This window comes from Ahaetulla prasina, chromosome 15 (assembly GCF_028640845.1).
Source record: "Ahaetulla prasina isolate Xishuangbanna chromosome 15, ASM2864084v1, whole genome shotgun sequence".
NCBI classification, from domain to species: Eukaryota; Metazoa; Chordata; class Lepidosauria; order Squamata; family Colubridae; genus Ahaetulla; species Ahaetulla prasina.
In genome coordinates this window covers 14276372-14299749 of record NC_080553.1, presented here as the reverse complement: position 1 = coordinate 14299749, position 23378 = coordinate 14276372, and the positions used below count along the sequence as shown (strand labels likewise).

The following is a 23378-nucleotide window of genomic DNA, read 5'->3' as shown; positions in this document are numbered from 1 at the left end:
AGTTGCCTGATCGTAAGAGGCTTTTTTTTTTTTAAAAAAAAAAGCATTTTTTTTGGCCTTTAAAAGAAAAAAAAAGCCTCTGACAATCAGGCAACTCAGCTGAGATCCTCAGAGCCTTTTAAAAGCATTTTTTTACAACTTCTTCAGCCGACAGCCAGCACTCGGCCTCCTGCAAACCCCCTGAGAGCAAAAATGGGCTGCGTGGGGGAGGCTACCACCTCACTCCCTGTTTTGGGCCGAGTAGGCCTTCCTGCACTTACCTGGGAGACAAGACACGGAACGTAGGGACTCCTGAAAGGGGAAGGGAGGGGATGGCCGGAGCCAGCCAGCAATTTAACAACCGGTTCGTCCGAACCTGCCCGAACCGGCTGAATCCAACCACCGTCCTAAGCTCCATTTTTGCTGGTGGAGGCACCACTGGCTGGTCCTTTGCTGTTTCCAGGGCAGCCCTGCGGGCCAGATCTAAGCACCCCATGGTCCACATCCGGCCCACGGGCCTTGAGTTTGACACCCGTGGTCTAGCATGTGTAGATTTCCCTGACATTTTATGCTGTACCAGTGGTGGGTTTCAAATTTTTTTACTTCCGGTTCTATGGGCATGGCATGGTGGGTGTGGCCTGACTTGGTGGGCATGGCTTGGTGGATGTGGCAGGGGAAGGATACTGTAAAATCCCCATTCCCTCCCCACTCCAGGGGAAGAATACTGTAAAATCTGCATTCCCTCCTCACTCCAGGGGAAGGATACTGTAAAATCCCCATTCCCTCCCCACTCCAGGGGAAGGATACTGTAAAATCTCCATTCCCTCCCCACTCCAGGGGAAGGATACTGTAAAATCTCCATTCCCTCCCCACTCCAAGGGAAGAATACTGTAAAATCTCCAATCCCTCCCCACTCCAGGGGAAGGATGCTGCAAAATCCCCATTTCCTCCCGATCAGCTGGGACTTGGGAGGCAGAGAATAGATGTGGGTGGGGCCAGTCAGAATTTTTGCTACCAGTTCTCTGAACTACTCAAAATTTCCGCTACTGGTTCTCCAGAACTGGTCAGAACCTGCTGAAACCCACCTCTGCGCTGTACCCTAAAAACAAGATTAAAAATAAACATAGGATAGAAAGAGCGCGGACATCTTTCAACTTCGGTGATGGAGAAAGCTACTGAAAATATTGTGGACAACAAAACAAAAAACCAAAAAACCAACCAGTGGATCATCAAACAAACCCAACCCAGAATTCTCACGGGAAGCACAAATTATTCCAGGCCGGACAGATTATGCGAAGACCCAGGCATGGGAATTTTCCGAGAAGGGAAAACCACATCAAAGCAATCAAATACTTGCAGGTGTTTTGTGTGTTTTGTTTGGTTTTTGTTTTCCTTTTTTTTGGGTTTTTTTTTTAATTGGCTCCTTTGCGTGTGTTACATGAACTCCGGTGGGAAGATCAAAGAATACAGATAGATCCAAGGTAGCATTTAAAACTGGAAGGTCGGGGGAACCATTGTTTTCAAGCCGCTCGGTTGCCAAGGATGAGGACAAAACAGGAAGTGCGGTCGCTGCCCTCATTCATTCCTTGCCCATTCATTGAAATGAATGAACTCACCGTGGGATTGTACAGTATGCCAAACAATGAGATGCTTCTAGAATGTGCTGGAAGGTGAGCCTGATTCCTTTCCTTTCCTTTTTCCTTTTTCCTTCTTTCCCTTTTCTTTTCTTTTTTCTTTCCTCCCTTCCTTCTTCCTTTCCTTTCCCTCCCTTTCCTTCCCTTCCCTTTCTTTCCTTTCCTCTTTTCCTTTCCTTTTTCTTTTCCTTTCCTTTCCTCTCTTATTTTCCTTTCCTTTCTTTTCCTTTTCCTATTTTCTTTCTTTTCTTTTCTTTTCTTTCCTCCCTTCTTCCTTTCCTTTCCTTTCTTTTCTTTCTTTTCTTTCCTTTCCTCTCTTCTTCTTCCTTCCTTCATTCCTTTCCTTTCCTTCTTTCCTTTCCTTTCTTTTCTTTTTCTTTCCTCCTTCCTTCTTCCTTTCCTTTCCTTTTCTTCTTCTTCCTTTCCTTTCCTTCCTTTCCTTTCCTTTCTTTCTTTCCTTTTCCTATTTTCTTTCTTTTTCTTTTCTTTCCTCCCTTTCTTCCTTTCCTTTCCTTTCTTTTCTTTTCTTTTTCTTTCCTTTCTCCTTTCCTTCTTCCTTCCTTCCTTCCTTCCTTTCTTTTCTTTCCATTTTCTTTCCTTTCCTATTTTTCTTTTCTTCCCTCCCTTTCCTTTCCTTTTTTCTCTCCTTTCCTTTTCCTTTCCTCCCTTTCTTCTTCTTCCTTTCCTTTCCTTTCCTTTCCTTTCCTTTTTTCTCTCCTTTTCTTTTCCTTTCCTCCCTTTCTTCTTCTTCCTTTCCTTTCCTTTCCTTTCTTTTCCTTTTCCTATTTTCTTTCTTTTCTTTTTTCTTTTTCTTTCCTCCCTTTCTTCCTTTCCTTTCCTTTCTTTTTTCTTTTCTTTTTCTTTCCTTTCCTCCCTCTCTTCTTCTTCCTTTCCTTCTTCCTTTCTCCTTTCCTTTCCTTTTTCTCTCCTTTCCTTTCCTTTCCTTTCCTTTTTTCTCTCCTTTTCTTTTCCTTTCCTCCCTTTCTTCTTCTTCCTTTCCTTTCCTTTCCTTTCCTTTCCTTTCCTTTCCTTTCCTTTCCTTTCCTTTCCTTTCCTTTTTAAAAAGGTCGAGCCCAAATTTACGTTGCTGGGTGGAAGGTTCGTTAAGTGAGTTTTGCTCCATTTTACGACCTTTCTTGCCACGGTTGTCAAGTCTTCCGTGACTTTCTCAGCTGGGGTCTGCCAAGCAAAGTCAACGGGGTGGGTGGGTGGGGGGAGCCGGGTTTGCTAATGGCTAGACGATTCGCTGAACAACGGCAATGAGTTGCTTCAGAATCGTAAGAATAAAATATTGCACAATTGGGCACAACTCCGATATAACCACTGCCTTGTTTAGCAATGAAGATTCTGGTTCCCATTGTGTTAGGAATATTTCCAGATTGGTAGACTGAATCTGAGCCAGACTAGGTAAAATACTGTAGGTATCTTATCTAGATTAGTATCTTATCTAGTCTAGAGCCAGAAAGACAGTGGTAGGTTGCCCCCGGTTTGGTCCGGTTCTTGTGAACCGGTAGTAAAACCAGTGGGAGGCTCCACTCACCCACCCGGACATCATTATGGACAATCTGCGCATGCACAGAAGAGCACCCGCGTGTGATCCTGTTGTGAACCGGTAGTAAAAGCAAAATATATATATCAATAGTTCAATGGCATTCAAGGGGGAATTAAGGAGAAACTTCCTAACAGCGAGGACAATTAACCAGCGGAACAGCTTGCCACAAGAAGTTGTGGGGTGCCTCAACACTGGAGGTTTTTAAGAAGAGACTGGGCAACCACGTGTCTGAACTGGCTTAGGGTCGCCTGCTCGAGCGGGGGTGGGTGGGGTTGGACTAGATGACCTCCAAGGCCCCTTCCAGCTTCCATTCTGAGCGATTGATCGAGGATCACACCTCGCCGATGTAATGATTACGGACTAATTCCCTATTTGACTCCTCCCCCTGGATGCTGTAATGGTTGTAAGTATGGAAAAAAACCCAAAACAAACCAGTCACAAATCACGTTTTTCAGTGACATTTTTTTCCCACGTTGTCAATCGAGGAATACCTGTAGTTATATTTTATTCGATCTCTTCTTCTTAGCTACTTTATGGCTCAAATTATTTAAAACAGAACAGACCAAAAAAAAAAACAACACACACTGAAAAACCAGAGAAGAATAGCCCGGATCACTGAGACATCGTGTCTGTTTCTTTTAGGAGAAGAATGATCAACCAGGTTTGGAAGCTGGCCACCCTTAAGCCAGCTTTTTCTTCTTGGTTGGATGGGCAAGAAGAAGCTACTCGAAGCAACTGAAGAGATCGGTAGGCAGAAACGTAGCTTGTGGGTCTCCGAGCCAACCAAACCCCCAACTCTTTCTTTCTGTTTTTGTTGGATCTTCAGGCCTGCCAGGTTTACTTTTGTGGGAAACTGGGAGGGGGGAATTGTGTGGAGCATGGGTGATATAGGTAAAGGTAAAGTTTCCCCTTTCACATATGCGCTAGTCGTTCCTGACTCTAGGGGGCGGTGCTCAGCTCCGTTTCAAAGCCAAAAAGCCAGCGCTGTCCGAAGACGTCTCCGTGGTCATGTGACCGGCATGACTCAATGCCAAAGGCACACGGAACGCTGTGACCTTCCCACCAAAGGTGGCCCCTATTTTTCTATTTGCATTTTTTACGTGGTTTCGAACTGCTAGGTTGGCAGAAGCTGGGACGAGTCACGGGAGCTCACCCCGTGACGCGGCGCTAGGGATTCGAACCGCTGAACTGCCGACCTTTTGATCGACAAGCTCAGCGTCTTAGCCATTGAGCCACTGAGTCATAACAACATTCCTTTCTCAGAGAGTCAAGGACATCTTGCCCTGCACCTGGAACTGGGAGCCATCTCCAGTTGGGGCAGTGTTTTGATTGGACCATGGGATGGACATGTGGGTGCTGGGCAGGGATTTGGAACTTTCCTTTGGTTGGGGAAAACCTGGAAGCTTTCAGATTTGGGTTTCCCCAGACGTGCCAATATGACATCTCTAATGGAAATGGAACTTTGAGGAACTTCAGGCCTCGGAGTGTTATTTCGTTGGGGGTGTTACTTGGAACCCCGACAACAACTTTACAATACTAAAACGAAAAACAAAAATGCAATAAATTAAAAATCGATAATGGCAGTGCCACCATTTCCCGCTCATTCCAAGAGAACGGCCAAGATAATAAATAATGAATAAATAGCGGAAGAAAGATAGAACAACGCTGAATTGACAGAGAGAAGAGAGGGATTGTTAGGTGTTCCTGGAGTAGCCCCTCTAAGTGAGATCCTCCTTTTTTTGAGGGGACGCCTAGACCTCGTTGGGAGAAGATGGTAAGGTATGTATTTATTTGGTCCTCTGGTCTCGAAATACAGGTAGTCCTCGACTTACGACCCCCAGTGGGCCCAAATATCCATCGCTAAGCGAGACAGCGGTTACGTGAGTTTTTACCACCTTCACACTGCAACGCTTGTCGGTGTGAAAAACGGCCGTAAGTCACTTTTCCATGAACGGAAAAGTTGCAAAGTTGTTCACTCAGTGACATGGTTGTTAAGGGAATCTGGCTTCCCTATTGTCGGATGGTCGCAGAAGGGGATCACGTGACACCCCCCCCCCCCCCCGGGATGCTGCAGCCGTCATAACTAGGAACCCAGTTGCCAAGTAACCGAATCTGGATCACAAATTCACACTGCAACGCTTGTCGGTGTGAAAAACGGCCGTAAGTCACTTTTTTCCCCCCAACACTGTTGTAACAGTCGCTGAGCGGATTGTCGTAAGTTGAGGATTACCTGTAGAGAGCTAGTCGGTGGGAGGCAGGTGGGAAGAGGATGGATGACATATATCCCGTACGGCTCAGACATTCTGCCGCCTGCACGGAAGGACATCCTTCCTAGCATGAAGGAGAAGTTGAGATGTTTCCACCTTTCCACTTCTGGAGAAGAACCAGAGACATCTTCTCGGTGGTCTCCTCCACCGACCCAATGAGCTTGCCATCCTCCCCCACCTCCAAAAATCAATCGCGTTTCTCGCGTGGCCCTACATCGTTCAATGCCACCCCCACCCAAAGAGCTTCCCTCGATACAAAAAGTGAGGCCAAAAGAATGTCTACAACGGGGGGCCACATGACATTGGAAAGGAGAGGTCTTCCTTTCAGACGTTCCCCAGGCCATGGTAGGCTACACGATTCCAAGAACTTGATGGATGAAGGATCATCTGGAGAAGGTTCTCCCGTTGGGTGGGTTGGAGTAGAGGCAGACGATTGCAATCCACAACGCAGGGCGGCTACGAACGCCGCAAACTGTCACAGCTGCCCACCGAGGCAGAACCGTGGCTGCGGCTGCTGCTGCTGCTACTACTACTACTACTACTACTTCGCGCACGGTTTCTCCCTCCGCTACTCCGGCTTCGGCTGCTCTTGGCGTAACTACTCCAACTCCGGCTGCAGCTGGTCCTGTCGCTGGAGTAACTGCGGCTCCGGGCAGGAGAGTAACCGAGACAGCTGTACCCCGAGGAGTAAATGCTTGAGCTGCTGGGAGAAGAGGAGGAAGAAGGGCTCGGTCTGTAGTAAGGGATGGGGCGCTTTCGGGCACTGGAGAGGAAAAATCGAGAGGGAGGAGGAGAGAGGTGTGAGATTTACGTCCACTGTTCGCTTTCTATTCTTTCTTTCAAATAAGAAACACACCGTATCCTTTCCTTTCCTTTCCTTTCCTTTCCTTTCCTTTCCTTTCCTTTCCTTTCCTTTCCTTCCCTTCCCTTCCCTTCCCTTCCCTTCCCTTCCCTTCTCCTCCCCTCCCTTCTACCTTCCCTTCCCTTCCCTTCTTCCTTCCATTTCCTTTCCTTAGATAGATAGATAAGATAGATAGATAGATACATAGCAATAGCACTTAAATTTAGACTTATAGACCGCTTCCCAGGGCTTCCCAGCCCTAAGCGGTTTATAGAGTCAGCCTCTTGTCCCCAGCAATCTGGGTCCTCATTTTAACCGACCTCAGGAGAATGGAAGGCTGAGTCAACCTTGAGCCCGGTGAGATTCGAACAGCCAAATTGCAGGCAGCCGGCAGTTAGCAGAAGTAGCCTGCAGTACTGCGCTCTAACCGCTGCACCACCGCGGCTCATAGGGGTAGAGACGAAAGACCCCCCTCACCTGGTTATCCGCCGGGCTTCCAAGTGGCTGGGAGAATCTCTCCGACGCTTCCTCATGGGGGAATAGCATTCTTTGCGCCGCCGCCGGCCCTGATGCCTGTGGGACTCCTTCCCACCGGAGCTGTAACTGTGATCTTGTTCCCGACCTCTGAGAAAAGACATTTCCAGGAAGGTTAGACGCTGCCTTGATGACGGAGTCGGGAACTGCTGAATCCAGATTGTGAGGATCTAACTCTAAAAATGCGGTTTCTACAGTTGAATGACAGGTCATCCTCAATTTACGTCCACAATGGGAGTCCCAGATTTTGGTGGCTACGCGAGACAGTTAAGTGAGTTTCGCCCTGTTTCGCGACCTTTCTTAACACAGTTGCTAAGTGAATCACCGCCCCTGTTAAGTTACTAACACGGTCATTAAATGAATCCGTCTTGCTCGATTTGCTTGTCGGAAGGTCACATCAGAGGCGGAGTTTCAGCAGGTTCTGACCAGTTCTGGAGAACCCGTAGCGGAAGTTTTGAGCAGTTCAGAGAACCGGTAGTAAAAATTGTGACTGCCCCCGCCCCTCATCTATTCTCTGCCTCCCGAGTCCCAGCCAATTGGGAGGAAATGGAGATTTTGCAGTAACTTTCCCCTGCCACGCCCACCAAGCCATGCCATGCCCACCAAGCCACGCCCACAGAACCGGTAGTAATTTTTTTTGAAACCCACCACTGGATCACATGCCCTTATTGCTTAGGGCATCCTCTGAACGGGATTCCCCTTCATACAATAATCCAGAGTTGAAATCAGCAAAGTGGATCCCAGGGCACTGGGTGGACTTCCAGCGGGAGGGTAGGGGTGGGAGGTGTCAGGGATGCTTAGACCTACCTGCCAGGCCTATATTGAGAATAGCTGGGGCTGCGTCGGGATCTTGAACTCCTGCTTCCAGTCGCTCTCTTGCAGGACTTAGGGGAGTAACTGGGAGAACGGGAAGAGAGTCTGCGAAGAGAAGAGGGGTTTAAGAGAGTATGGAGAAAAGCAGGGATTTGTTTCTGGTCCAGACTGGTCCTTCTTTCCTTTCTTCCTGTGTTACACTTCCCTCCCTCCCTCCCTTTCTTAGCCATCCCTCCCTCCCTCCCTCTCTTCTTCCTTCCTCTCCATGGAATATTCCTTCCTTCCTTCCTTCCTTCCTTCCTTCCTTCCTTCCTTCCTTCCTTCCTTCCTTCCTTCCTCTCCATGGAATACTTTCCTTCCTTCCTTCCTTCCTTCTTCCTTCTTCCTTCCTCTCCATGGAATACTTTCCTTCCTTCCTTCCCTGCCTCCCTCCCACCTCCCTCCCTTCGTGTCCATGAAATTCCTTCCTTCCTTCCTTCCTTCCTTCCTTCCTTCCTTCCTTCCTTCCTCCCTTCGTCCCTCCCTCCCTCCCTCCCTCCCTCCCTCCCTCCCTCCCTCCCTTCTTTTGGAGAAATATTACATTGTAAAAGCACCATTCACCTAAACATGGTACCATCTGAATTAGATTTAGAGAAATAAATAAATTTCACATGAAAAAACAATCCCAAAAGCAGAAACTGCTCTCACTCTCTCGCCCCTTCCCTTCCCTTCTCTTCCCCTCCCTTCCTGTACCTGTACCCTTTACTTCCCTGTCCTGCCCCCCCCTCCCTCCCTCCTCCCTCCCTCCCTCCCTCCCTCCCTTCCTTCCTTACCTCCCTCCCTCCCTCTCTCCTTCCCTGCCTGCCTTTTAAATGCTTTTATCACTAATTATTGCTAATGTGCTATTTATACACAAATGGCACAATAGAAGCAAGCAACTGGGGTATATGTGTGAACCCATTAGGCAATCAAAGATAAAGTTAATATCATACTGAACAGAAATTAAAAAAATCGGCTTTCTCGGGAATAAGAAAAACGTTGATGTTTTGCGCTTCCCAATCTCTTTTCCTTGGCTTTTCCTGCAATTTTTAAGGCGAGTAAGCAAACCAGATAACCTCTAAGCTAATTTGTTGAGCTCTTGTATCTCTTGTATACCTGTTTATTCCTCCCACACACACACACCCCGCCAAAGGAGTCAAGACTATAAGAAGAAAGCAAATGGTGAATAACAGAATAACAAGAGTTGGAAGGGACCTTGGAGGTCTTCTAGTCCAACCCCATGCTCAAGACAGGAGACCCTATAGCATTTCAGACAAATGGCCATCCAATCTCTTCTTAAAAGCCTCCAGTGAGGGAGCACCTACAACTTCTGAAAGTTGTAAATCAAGAACTTCTCGTTTTAGGGTCGTGATGAGTTAGGACTGGGACAAGCAGAAGTGCAAAGTGAAATGAAATGATGAATAAAAAACGGGTGGGGGTGGGGGGAAACCTGGTTTGTTAGCACCTCTACATTGCATTAAATGACTGCATGGTTTGTTTACTTCTGCTAGTAGATATGCAAATCCACCCACGTTATATGCAAATCAGTCTATTATTTCTTGGTCACCAAACTGTGACTTAAAAAGCCCCTTTGTAGGATTATGTTTATATAAACGTGCTGGTTTATGCCAGATTATTCAAAATTCCTGGCAAATCTGGTTGACTGTGATGTGCACAACTGGTTTAGCCGTTTCTTGATGGCCGAGAAAAGGAAAGGCTTCTGATTTTTCAGTGACAATCCCAAAGACAGCGAGAGATTAGAATGTAAGCGGTCTTTGCATCTGGGAAGAAATTCTGGAAAGATTTTTTTTTTTTTTACAATTGAAGACAATAAATGCATAGGACTCAGGCTGAATTGTGAATCCTTGGTACTCTCTGAGTGTGGTTGCTTGTTTGTTTGTTTGCAGGCATTTCATTACCTGACTAAGTAACATCATCCGTGAGAGGGAAGGTTTGCTCCAGTGGCGGAATTCAAATTTTTTTTTTACTACCGGTTCTGTGGGCGTGGCTTGGTGGGTGTGGTGTGGCAGGGGAAGAATACTGCAAAATCCCCATTCCCTCCCCACTCCTGGGGGAAGGATATTGCAAAATCCCCATTCCCTCTCTACTCCTGAGGGAAGGATATTGCAAAATCCCCATTCCCACCCCATTCCAGGGGAAGGATATTGCAAATTCCTCTCAACAGAAATTCCTCAGTCCTAGCACCAATCTTGGTCCAAATAGGCAAACTGCCAAAGGCCTTTCTTGGCAAAAGTTCAGAAGACACTGATACAAAATAAATGCAAGAAGACGAAGCTATCAACGTTGTTTTCTGGCAAAGCCCAAACACTGTTGCTGGTCTTTTAAGACTTATGGGAGGAGCCAATCATCTCTTGGCCCTACTCCCAAGTTGTCCTCTCTGCTTGAGCTGCTCTTGCCTTCTGGCAGCTCTTCTCATGCGTGCATTAGGAACAGGCTCATCCTGTTCCTCTAACTCACTACTGTCAGGCTTTGGAGGCTCTGGAGTCCACACCTCACTCTCCGATGGCCTAGCCCAACCTCTGCCTCCAACGCAGAGCCCTCATCCGGGCCTTCCCCAGCCTCCAGGACTGGCCCACACTCTTCCTCAGCCTCATCGCTGTCCGACTCCGTTGCCAGCTCTGCAGGCTGCTGGTGGACCACAACAGGTCGAGTAGTTAAGGCACTAAGCTAGAAAGCTGGAGAATGTGAGTTCTAGCCCCATCTCAGCCATGAAAGCCAACTGGATGACCTTGGGCCAATCCCCAGGAAATGGTGCATTCCAGTCCCGATGTTGCTGTGGTGGGAAAAACTGGAGGAGGTAGGTGTGCGTTCACCGCCACGAGTTATTTGTCAAAATAAGAAAGGCAGGATGCACATAAATAAAATAAACAAATTACCCAGCAGATTGCTCACCTTGATTTTGATGAGCTACAAGACAGGCTTGGTGAAGATCTGCGTCCCACCTTGTGATGCAAGGGCTCGGAGCGGCTAGAGTCCAGAGATGACCTGCTAGAAAGAGATACGTTTCGAAGATATGGCTGAAGTGGAGAACTGGAAAATGGTGGCGAGACAATGTTGGCCTTCTTCTTTCCAAGAGCCTCAAGAGACTGCCAAGGCTCTCCACTGAAAACAGAAGACAGTGATTCTAGATGGCCAGGGACCTGTGAGGATATATCTCTTTTACAAGACACTACAGCTTTCAAAAACAGAAAAGTCCATCTACTTTCTGAGGAGACCACATCTTTCTCCTTCTATCCTGGCCACTTTTTTTTTTGCAGAGGCATGACTGAGTGCGTTTTAACAAATTGCATCATTGTTTCGTTCGGTGGCAGCAGCGCCTCATGTAGAAAGTTCCTACAGAGAGTGGTGAGGACAGTGGAGAAGATTATAGGAAGCTCACTTCCCATTATTCAGGATGCTGCTTATAAGTGCTATGTGCGCAGAACTCAAGGCATCGTTAGAGACCCCACACGCGCACCCCACAGTCTGTTTTTGTTGCTCCCCTCTGGGAGGAGGTTTTGAAGTATCTATAGCAGGACTACCAGATTCTGCAACAGCTTTCTCCCCTATGCCATGGTGCATTGGCCATGATGAACTGTCATAGACCAGGAGTGTCAAACTCAAGGCCCAGGGCCTGAAACTGGCCCATGGGATGCTTAGATCTGGCCTGCAGGGCTGCATTGGAAACAGTGAAGGACCGGCCCGTGGTGCCTCTGCCAGTGAAAACGGAGCTCAGGAGTTCTTCAGGCAGCCCTCCCGAGCTCCATTTTTGCTGGCAGAGGGTTGCAGAAGGCCGTCGCAGCTGAAAATGGAGCTCAGAAGTCCATTTTCGCTGGCCGAGTGCTCAGGCCACCACAGGTGCCCCCTGACACAAGTTGTCATGCCCCTGTCAGAGTCTGAATCTGAAGGGGAAGAGGAATGCCTGACAGAGAGTGGATCCATTGGCTGTGGAAAAAACTGGGGAAGGGCAAAGTCAGGCTGGGCAGAGCAGGGGAGAGGTAGAACAAGGGAGAGGGGGTTCAGATGAAGACCAAGGCCCACCCCCTCCTCATCCTAGGCAGTGCAGGGAGGAACGGAGAAGAGAGCAACGTGGGTTGCGTGGCTTACGAGGGAGGAAAGGGACCCGATCCTCTTTACAAGGCACAGGTGCTGCTGGAGTTTAAAAGGAAAAGCAAATAGGAGGGGCGGTTGTTGGGGACAAATACTGAGTTTATCTGGTGTTTCTTGGAATCCTGGCATCCTCCCAACGGGTTTGATTTACTGCCATGCTACTTTACTTGTGGAATTCCTTATTTTGCTTGCCCTGCGGGATTAATTACCTTGTCTTGCCTTTGGATTTTTTTTTTTGTTAGAAGTTTTCTGCTTACAACACTTGGGACTGAAATATGGCCAGCCAAAGACTATGACAGGTTGGTGGAAGAGCTCTCTCTCCAGGCCGGAGAGTTGAAAGGGACATTGGGGGTGTGGATCATCACACAAATGATGTCGAGCTGGCCACGCCCACCCTGGCTCCCTGAGGTCAAACACAACCTAGATGCTGCCCTCAATGAAATCGAGTTTGACACGCCTGCCATAGACCCTCACCACGAATCGGACACAACTGAATGGCTAACATCCTCGTGTGGTGTCTTGTCCGCTCTCACTGCAGCCGGGGCCTTCTTATCTGCTCCCGAACACGGAGGAATGTATGCCTCCCGGCCCCAGTCCTGGCTCCATGCCCAGACAAGCTGCAGAGGAGGGGGCACCTCCCGGCCCCAGCCCTGGCTCCATGCCCAGGCAAACGGAGCAGCTAGACCCCTCCCCCTCCTCCACAGCAGGTGAGCCTGAGGAGGGTTTACTCCCAAGAACAGCTGATTGGAGTGACCCTCGCATCAGAAGACTGGATAGGCGGAGGCAACAGAAGGAAGGGAGGGGCAGGCCTTAATGAGTGCTGAGTCATGGAGCCACACCCCATGGCCTATATAAAGGATCTGCTTTCTGGCAGTCTCTGAGTCAGGCAAAAGTCGAACTTATCTTGCTGAAGTCACTTACTGGTCTCCTGCCTGCTCTGAGGACTTTGCTAGGACTTTGGGCAGAGCTGCAGAGGCAAGCCTGATTCGGATTTCCCTGACCCGGCCGTCAGCGGAGGAGTGGGACACGACACCTCGTCACCTCCCGAAGAAGACTACTACTTACTTTTGATCTTTGCACAGATCCCGGGGAGACGGACTCGGCTCTTCCAAAACCGCTCCTTTGGATTGGGAGCTGTAGCTGTGCAGTGAATTCCCCGAATCGGGACTGCTGACGCTGCTGGCCTTCCCGGAAGAGAAAGCCTGGCCGAAGCCATCGGGGGCATCAACCTTGGTTTCTTGGCTACCTTTTGACCTGGATGTGCTGGTCTGAACGGAAGGAGGGGAAGAGGTTGCATTGCCCGAATCGTATTCGTGCGCATCTCCGTTCTCTTTGATTTGGTTGCCCAACTGAGCAGCTGTTTTTTTAAAGAGGCTGGTTGCAGACCTGGAATTTGAGATCTGTAACCAAAAAAAGAGACATATTTTGCCTGGGTTTAATTCTCAGACCCACAAAAAGAAAAGGCAAATCCCCCCACCCCGAAAATTGGGTGGTGTGTGGAAGATGTTTGGGCGTTTACTTGCTTGACAAATTCACCCTTTTTATTTTGATTATTCTGGTGTTTTTGTTCTTATTTACCATTAGGATTCTGTCTGTAGTCTAAGGCAAAGAAGGAAGAAAGTTAGAAGGTAAGAAAAAGAAAGAAAGGAAGAAAGGAAGGAAGAAAGGAAGGAAGGAAGGAAGGAAGAAAGGAAGAAAGGAAGAAAGAAAAAAGGAAGGAAGGAAGGAAGGAAGGAAGAAAGGAAGAAAGAAAAAAGGAAGGAAGGAAGGAAAGAAGGAAGAAAGGAAGGAAGAAAAAAGAAGGAAGGAAGGAAGGAAGGAAGGAAGGAAGGAAGGAAGTTTGAACTCAAATCACATCTTCCTAAAAGAAAGAAATGCATATGTTGCTGTCTTTTTCTCTCTCTCTCTCCCCAAGATATAATTGGAAGGTTTTTAAATCATGCAAAGAATACTAATAGCACGCGGTCCATGTTGACGGAAAGGTGTCTTTGTAATTTTTTTTTATAAGGTAGAACTCAAAGGAGGTTAAGAAAATCTAAGAAAAAATCTCAAAAACCAAAAGAGACAAAAAAGAAGCAATAGAAATAGATTGTCACAGGAAAAAAAAAAAGACATCTAGTTGTAGAAATCGGACAAAATGGTACAAAAATCCTACCTAACCGAAGCAAATTTATGTGCTTCTGTTGTTCTATTCAACTGCAGGGAGAACAGTTGTCCGAACGCTTGAATGCTGGAATCAATCATGGTTAAGCTGTAGCCCAGTTTGCTGGGTTTATATTCTGTCAGCCCTTCAAGGTAGACAGGTCAGGAACTAACTTGGGTATTTGTTAAAATGGCTCTGGGGTCTAGGCTTCGAGGGTCCTTACTTATCAAGGTCAACATTGCCAAGTAGGTTTTTTTGTAAAAAAATATATATATTAAAAAATGCTTACAAATAGGTGACGGTTTAACACCGTCACCGTGGAGTCTGCTCACAAGATTGGCTCCCTTTGAAAAACCTTTCCTTTTTGGGAGAATAGGATGATAAGAGGAGTGGGATTAAGCCGGTTTGGGCAAACCGAACGCTAATTTACACCTGGTTCGCTGAACCGGTAGTTGCAAAGACTGGTTGGCCCCGCCCATCCCACCATGCTCCTCCCAGGAGTCTCCGCATGGCCTGTTTTGGGTACCAGGTAAGTGCAGGGCCCACATGGAGGCTCTGAAAAGGGGCTCGTTTCTGGCCTCCGGAGGGCCTCTGGAGCCTGGGATAGGCCATTTTCGCCCTCCCGGAGGCTCAAGAACAGCCTCCGGATCCTGGGGAGGGCAAAAATGCCCCCCACCATGGTGCAGGAGACTGAGTAGGCCGTACCCACGATGGCCACGCCCACCCAGCCACCGGCCAGAGAACTGGCTGCTAAATTTTTTGAATCCCACCCCGGGATGATAACCTCTGAGACAGAATATGACTTTTTAGAAGTGAAATAAAGAAAACCTAGCTCACAAATGACGTTAATTGTTTTTACATCATAACTAAAAACAGAGAGAGAGAGAAAAGAGAAAGAGAAGGAGAGAGAGAAAGAGAGAGAAAGAGAGAGGGGGGGGAGAGAGAGAGAGAGAGAGAGGGAGAGAAAGGAAAACAAAATAAGGAAAACAAATTAAAAGTTCCTTTTTAGAGAAAGAAGGCAGACATAGATGGCTGTGTGTAATCCCCCTAATAGAATATTTCTGCGTGACTTCTAATAATTAATATCCTGACAGCTTGCGGTTAGCATTCACTTACCAAGCAAGACTTCCTCCTTTAGTAGGTAAGGTGTAAGAAAAAGGGAAGATTGGGGAACGTAAGTCCATGGTTAGAGTTTTAAATTACAAGAGAGATTAAAAAAAGAAAAGAAAAGAATGAAAATCAAAATTCACCCCTCTCTCTTTCTGTTAGACCGATCAAATATTTGCTTTTTATTTTAATTTTTAATGTTCTACACTTTTTTTCCTTCCAAATCCTCTCAAATTCTTCTGTTAGACCGATCAAGTATTTGCTTTTTATTTTATTTTTTTAATGTTCTACACTTTTTTCCTTCCAAATCCTCTCAAATTCCTCCAGTCTAATGGATCCCAAGTCCAAGATCTTGGGCTCACGGAGAATGCAAAAATTAAAAAAAAAATATCCCAGGAAATCAAAGATTTGAACACAGAACAACAGCACAAAAATGTAGGATTCATTCATTCATTCATTCATTCATTCATTCATTCATTCATTCATTCATACATACATACATACATTCAGTCATAGAACAAATGCTATTAATTCAACAAACGTAGATGCTGCATTTGTTTCCATGTTAATGTGATAACCCAGTTCAGATTTTCCTCTTTCGTGTTTTGATTTGATCTGATTTATTTTATGTATCGTAACAGAAACAAAAACAGGAATAATATAAAGATACAATGAAAGGGATGATAGGCACGTTAGTGCGCTTATGCACCCCCCCTCTACGGACCTCTTAAGTATGAAGTGAGGTCTACGAACTCAATTTGTGACTAAAACTGTGAAATTTACTAGCTGCAAAAACTGAATCAGGTAAGGCATTCCAGATTTTGACAACACTATTACAGAAATCGTATTTTTTTACAGTCAAGTTTGGAACGATTTACATTGAGTTTAAAGCGGTTGTCCGTGTGCATATTATTGCGATTAAAACAGAAAAAAATCATTTACGGGTAAAACATGACTACGTACAATTTTCTATGCAATATCTAAGTTCTGACCGCAAGCAACGCAGTTCCGAGTTATCCAAACCAAGAATTTCGAGCCTAGTAGCATAGGGAATTCTAGGGAGTGCAAAGCTTTTCTCATCCAATACTTCTGAACCCGCTCGATTGTACTAATATCAGATATATGGTAGCGGTGACCCGCCCACCTGCTCGGGCGCAATCCCGTCTTATATCGCTGTGTTTTTGACTTCGCATGCAAGCGTGTGTGGATGGTGTGCGAGAGCAAATTGCCATGTTTTGTGATGCTGCACACATGTGCGGATGGCGTGCGCTCACATTTCCGGTGCTGGGCGAACTGGTAGCTACAGTATGTGAAGGAATGTTTGGAATGGTAGGGATTCTAAACAGTTGAACAGTACGATGTGATTTTAAGATGTGGGTGTGAGTGTTGTGGTCTGCCAGCAGCCTGCGGATCTGGCAGTGGACAATGAGGAGGCTGGGGAGGACAATGGGACAGTCCTGGAGTCAGGAGAAGGCCCGGATGAGGGCTCTGCGTCGGAGGCAGAGATGGGGCCATGACCATCTGGGAGCGATGGGTGGACTCCAGAGCCTCCAGAGGCAGACAACAGAGAGGCAGAGGAACAGGAGGAGCCTGTTCCTAATGCACGCATGTGAAGAGCTGCCAGAAGTCAAGAGCAGCTCAAGCAAAAAGGACAACTCAGGAGTAAGGCCAGGAGATGATTGGGCACTCCCATAAGGCTTAAAAGAGCAGCAACGAGCCGTTGGGTTCTTTATGGAAAAGCAACGTTGATTCCATTGCTTCTTGTCAGCGTCTCTTGAACTTTTTGCCAAGAAAAGCCTTTGGCAGGTTGCCAAAGACAACAAAGGTTGGTGATAAGGCCGCAGGACTGTTTGTGAAGAATTTGTTTTGGACGAAGCAGAGAAGGGATTAATTCTCAGCTGTTTTAATAAAATAAGTTTGTTCAGGCCTGAATTGTGTTTGGTAATCACTACTTGGGCCTCGGTCACAACAGTGAGATTGCGCCAGCTTCGAAGAGCTTGAGGGATTAATTTCACTAAAAATACCAGAAGGAAGCCCAGGTAGAGAGACAAGACGAACGAGCAGTCTATATTTTCAGCTCAGGTTTTAATTTGCCTTGAACGTTTTGCTCAAGAAGCAGCCGATCGGAAGAGAACTGCTCAAGCACCATTGCGATGAAGTTTTCAATTAAGCTGAAGAACATTGTTTCCTGGGCATTGACTGGGCCCCGGGAGAAATAACGATAAATTTGTGGACTGAGACAGATGGAACCAGCCATTTCGGTGTTTAGCAGCATCTCTCTGCCTCTAATGCAGTGCTTCTCAACCGTGGCAGTTTAAGATAATGTGGACTTCGGATTCCCAGAATTCCCCAGCCAGCAATGCTGGGAGTTGAAGTCCACATATGTTAAAGTATTCCGATATCTCAGGGGGCTGCCCCAAAGAAGAAGGAGTCAAGCTATTCTCCAAAGCACCTGAAGCCAGGACAAGAAGCAACGGGTGGAAATTAATCAGGGAGAGAAACAACCTGGCAACTAAGGAGAAATTTCCTGACAGTGAGAATAATTAATCGGTGGAATGGCTTGCCACAAGAAGTTGTGAATGTTCCAACACGGGAAGTTTTTAAGAAGATGTTGGATAACCATTTGTCTGAAGTGGTGTAGGGTTTCCTGTCTAAGCAAGGGGTTGGACTATAAGACCTCCAAGGTCCCTTCCAACTATTCTATTCTATTCTATTCTATTCTATTCTATTCTATTCTATTCTATTCTATTCTAAATTCTTATTCTATCTCTACTCTATTCTACTCTACTCTACTCTACTCTACTCTACTCCACTCCATTCCATTCTCCTTCCTTCTTTCCTTATTCTATTCTATGCTATGCTATTGTTGTGTCTTGTCCGCTCTCACCGCAGCCGGGGTCTGCTTATCTGCTCCCGAACACGGAGGAATGTATGCCTCCCAGCCCCAGTCCTGGCTCCATGCCCAGACAAGCTGCAGAGGAGGGGGCACCTCCCAGTCCCAGCCCTGGCTCCATGCCCAAGCAGGTTGCAGAGGAGGGAGCATCCCCCAGCCCCAGCCCTGGCTCCATGCCCAGGCAAACGGAGCAACTAGACCCCTCCCCCTCCTCCACAGCATGTGAGCCTGAGGAAAGTTTACTTCCAACAGCTGATTGGAGTGACCCTCGCATCAGAAGATTGGAGAGGCGGAGGCAACAGAAGGAAGGGAGGGGCAGGCCTGGATAAGTGCTGAGTCATGGAGCCACACCCCATGGCCTATATAAAGGATCTGCTTTCTGGCAGTCTCTGAGTCAGGCAAAGTCGAACTTATCTTGCTGAAGTCACTTACTGGTCTCCTGCCTGCTCTGAGGACTTTGCTAGGACTTTGGGCAGAGCTGCAGAGGCAAGCCTGATTCGGATTTCCCTGACCCGGCCGTCAGCGGAGGAGTGGGACACGACAGCTATGCTATGCTATGCTATGCTACCCTACCCTCTCTCCTCCCCCTCCCCCTCCCCCCTCCCCCTCATATTCTATTCTATTCTATTCTATTCTATTCTATTCTATTCTATTCTATTCTATTCTATTCTATTCTATTCTATTCTCCTTCCTTCTATTCTATTCTATTCTATTCTATTCTATTCTATTCTATTCTATTCTATTCTATTCTATTCTATTCTATTCTATTCTAATTTTACCCTACCCAGCCCTACTCTACTCTACTCTACTCTCTCTCCTCTCCCCTTCCCCCTCCTCCTCCTTGTATTCCATTCCATTCCATTCTCTGGCTCCTCCTACCACACACTTCAGCCCCACCCAACTAGTGCCCCCCAAGTCAATGGGGAAGCAAGATTCACTTAACAACTATGTCCCTAACTGAACAACTGAGGTGATTTGCTTAACAACGGTGGCAAGAAAGGTCATAAAATGGGAGCAAAGCTCACTTAGCCACTGGAAATTTGGGGCTCGATTGTGGTTGTAAGTCGAGGACTACCCGAACAGCCTGTGAAAGGAGCGTTGTCGTCCACTTTTCACACTGAAACTGTTGGTTGTTTAAAGAAGATAAAAGAATATTTACAGGGATCTTAGTTTGAAGTGAGCTGCATTCCATGGGAACATTCGTGTCGCGGTTGACAAAGTCAGACTGGCAGCTGGGGCTGATTGAAGCCTTCTTCTTTTAAATACTCGCCTTTTTTATTTTTTAATTAACTCAGAAGTTCTACCTTGGCGTGCAAACATATCAGGAAGATACGGTGAAAGCTGGAATGATAATAAAGACTTCAGATCAAACTCGGCTTTTAAGGGCTTAAGGGACACAGTCACGTTGTTTTCTTGGCTGCAAATGGGAAGCGATTTGTCACCGTTTTCTTGGTGATTTAAAAAAAAACCCCCAAAACTTTGTAGTTGAGTCAACAGCGCCAACATTTTCTGCTTATCTCTCATCCAAATACTGACCGGGACCGACCCTGCATAGCTTCTAAGCTCAGACTAAGACATTTACCACCACCTGATGATGTCAAAGTAATATTTATTCCAACAAGGATAAGCTAGAGCTTAACAGTTTAGTCTACGTTTTTTGGTCCTATAAAAACGGGAAAGCCAGCGATGAAATCCAGCCGGATCTATCCGGCTCGTGTGAATGGTAGCATTGGCGGAGGGAGGCTCACCCACCGGGACGTCATTACATTCCATTTTTTACCCTCTGCACATGTGCAGAAGAGGCATGCACACTCCCATTCCCGAACCGGTAGCGAAGGCAAGTGGATTTCATCACCCAAACTCAATATTGTCTTTCTTCTTGGATGCTCACCTACTATCTCTTTGAATTTATGAGTTTGGACGATGCTGCTAGCTTGGTCACTCAATGGCGAGACACTGGTGAAGCGGGCACAGTGGCCCCTGCATTTTCTGCGTGGCATGAGAAAAACACATCTTCCTTCCCCTGTCCTCACCACTTTCTATAGAAGGATGGTGGAGAGCCTCCTGTCATTTAGCATTACAGTCTGGCTTGGAAGCATTACTGCTTCGGACAGGAAGGCTGTACAAGAGAGTGGTGAGGACAGCGGAAAATATTATTGGCAGTTCACTTCCTTCTATCCAGGAGTGATGCTTGAGCAGGGTCCCCAGGATTGTCTGGGACGCTACACATCCTCTTCACAACCTGTTTTCCTTGTTACCTTTTGGGGGTGGGGTCTTCGTGGTATCTGAAGCAGAACACCTAAATCAGTCACAGTTTTGTTCCATATAGCATCAACCTTGTGAAGTTTTCTCTTCCCGCTATGTATTCAAAATGATTGGTGATTAACATATATATGTACATATAAGCATGGGTGCAGGTATACGTTTTATGTATGTATATAGCATGTGTATATGTGTGGTGTACGGAGGTGGGTAGATGTATACTTTCTTTTGAGAGCAGGCAACAGAATTTCATTTTTAATGTGTGCCAGTGTGCACACAGTAAAAAAAAAATGACAATAAAGGTTATCTTATCTATCTTATCTAAGAAGCATGTTGAGTTTGAACGCAGCAAAGGCTGCTCCACCTCTTCCCACTCTGTCCCCCTCCCCACGCATCTTGCTGCAATTACATTCACGGAAATGTTTCTTTTTATAGGTTTAATCTTTTACGCCTCCAAAGATTGAGAGAATGGGTGCAGAAGAGAGCCGGCAGGGATTCAGACACCGAGCGGAAGAGGTACATAAAAACCCATCTCATCAAAGATCAAAACTAGAGGCCACTACTTTTATAAATGTCTCCTCTTTATTATTCATGGTCGAGAGCATAAGCCGTCTCTCCTTCTACATCCCTCCCCACGTGCCCAGATCCATCTTTCTTTTCTCACTTTCATCCGACGAGCAAACAAACGAACAAGCAAACAAAATAGTATATTTCGAACAAAGAACGTGATTCTCAACAGGCTGGCGTCTAACTAAAACGATGGAGCCTTTCAACCTACTGTTACATCCCAGAAGTGAGTACACCACCCCCCCCTCACATTTTATAAATATTTAACTACATCTTTTCATGTGACAACACTGAAGAAACGACACTTGGCTACAATGCAAAGTAGTGAGGATACCGCTTGTATAACAGCATAAAGGTGCGGTGCCCTCAAAATAGCGCAATGCACAGCGCACATTAATGTCTAAACCGCTGGCAACAAAAGTGGAAGAGGACTCCAGTGGCAACCTGTGGAAGCTCTGGGGAACTCTATGCCCAAGAGGGTTAAGGCAGTGCTGGAAAATAATGGTGGCCACACAAAACGTTGATACTTTGGGCCCCATTTGGACACGATCACTCAGGGGTGTACCAGTAGAGGTTCATGTTTCAATTTAGTTTGCTACTGGTTTGCTCGTGCACAAGCGATGCTTCTGCGTATGCGGACAGAGCCTCCCGCCGCCACCGCTACCGGTTCACCCGATCTGGGGTGAACCGGTAGCAACCCACCACTGGGGTGTACTCACTTTTGTTGCCAGCAGTTTAGACCAGTGATGGCTAACCTTTTTGCCATCGTGTGCCAAAAGCGGGGGGAGTGCGGGTGTGTGTGTGTCATCTGGGCACCGGCCCATACCCATAATTCTATTCACCCTGCCCGCCCCCAAGCATGGATCGTTTCCAGCCTCCGGAGGGTTTCCAGGGTATGTGGGGACGGCTGTTTTCACTCTCCCCAGGCTCCAGAGCCTCTCTAGGAGCCTGGGGAGAGCAAAAAACAGGCCTTCCTCACCCCCCTGGGCCCTCCAGAGGAAGGAAAAAGCCTGTTTCCCTACTTCTGGTGGGCCCAGAAGGCCTGAAAATCAATTGGCCAGCAGGCACAGGCGCGCCGGAGCTGAGCTCGCGTGCCCACCAATATGGCTCTGCGTGCCTCCTGTGGCATTCCTGCCACAGGTTCGCCATCGTGGGTTTAGACATTAACATTGTCGTGTCCCACTCCTCCTCTGATGGCTGGGTTGGGGAAGTCCATATCAAGCGTGCCTCTGCAGCTCTGCCAAAGTCCTATCAGAGTCCTCAGGGCAGGCAGGAATCCAAGGTGTGACTTCAGCAATCCAGATTAGACTTTGCCTGACTCAGAGAATGCCAGAAAGCAGATCCTTTATATAGGCCATGGGGTGTGGCTCCATGACTCAGCACTTATCCAGGCCTGCCCCTCCCTTCCTTTTGCTGACGTCGCCTCTCCATTCTCCGGAAGCATGGATCTATCCATTGCATCGTTTCGTCTCCAGCTGTTGGTAATCCCAGCTCGTGGCTGGCTTCAGGCGCACATGCTATCGGAGGGAGGTTTGTTTGTTCAGTTTGTCCGGGCATGGTGCCAGGGCTGGGGGCTGGAGGCATGCCAGGACATTCTTCTGTACTATCAGCGTCCGGCAGGAGATAAGAGGGGCCCGGCTGCGGCGGGGGGAGCGAGCGAGGCACAACAAACATACAGTGTTATACAAACTGTACACTCACTACTTTACCTTGTAGCCAAGTGTCATTTCTTCAGTGCTGTCGCGTGAAAAGATATATTTGAATATTTACAAAATGTGAGGGGTGGTGGCGTACTCACTTTCTGTGATGTACCGCATCCCAGCATACCATACAAATCTCTGGAATCCAAACTAAGGAGGTTTAGTAGATAGGGGGTACTTACAAGTTCCGTGGTGGGGAGAAAGTAATTGTTCTGCAGGGTGCAGCCGAGGAAAGGGCTCCCAGCCAACTCTCCTGCATCATTGGAGTGAGACGTCTTCTTGGACGAGTGCCTTGAATGACCGGGTCGACCTTGACGGTTTTCATCTTGGAATCTGCTTCTCAGCCTGTGTCTGTCAAAATAAAGTTTGGTCCTCTTCACATTGTACAGACATTCTTAAGTAGCATTTCCAGAGCCTGGGGTGGGCTTCAGATCCTTTAGCAACGGGTTCGCTGCCCGGTTGCTGGGTGGGCGTGGCCATGGTGGGTGTGGCCTAGTCAGCCACCTGCATCACGGGGGTGGGGTGGCGTTTTTTGCCCTCCCCAGGCTCCGGAGCAGGGGTGAAATCCAGCAGGTTCTTACAGGTTCTGGAGAACTGATAGCGGAAATTTTGAATCGTTCGGAGAACCGGAAGCGGAAATTTTGAGTCGTTCGGAGAACCGGTAGCGGAAATTTTGAATAGTTTGGAGAACCGGCAAAGGCCACCTCTGGCTGGTCCCAGAGTGGGGTGGGAATGGAGATTTTGCAGTATCCTTCCCCTGCCACGCCCACCAAGCCACGCCCACAGAACCGGTAGTAAAAAAAATTGAATTTCACCACTCCTCCGCAGGTTTTCCTTGAGCCTCCGGGAGGGCAAAAACAGCTTCCTCTAGGGACTGGACGAACCTCCAATAGACCCGTTTTTTGCCCTCCACACGGCCCCTGCATTTACCTGGAATGATGAACGGGCCACTTGGGAG

General features: G+C 47.3%; 1 protein-coding gene across 1 annotated transcript in view; it reads right to left on the bottom strand.

Moving 5' to 3' along the window:
• Positions 1-5888: 5888 nt before the first annotated feature.
• The window catches only part of SRRM4 (serine/arginine repetitive matrix 4), a 104160-nt gene continuing 86670 nt past the window's right edge, over positions 5889-23378 (bottom strand). Inside the window, exons 4-8 of the mRNA XM_058158790.1 lie at positions 12814-13148; positions 10552-10647; positions 7615-7725; positions 6751-6897; positions 5889-6195 (exon numbers count right to left, since the gene is read on the bottom strand). Of these exons, the coding sequence (XP_058014773.1) occupies positions 5889-6195; positions 6751-6897; positions 7615-7725; positions 10552-10647; positions 12814-13148 (996 nt within the window). The remainder of the gene's footprint in view (positions 6196-6750; positions 6898-7614; positions 7726-10551; positions 10648-12813; positions 13149-23378) is intronic.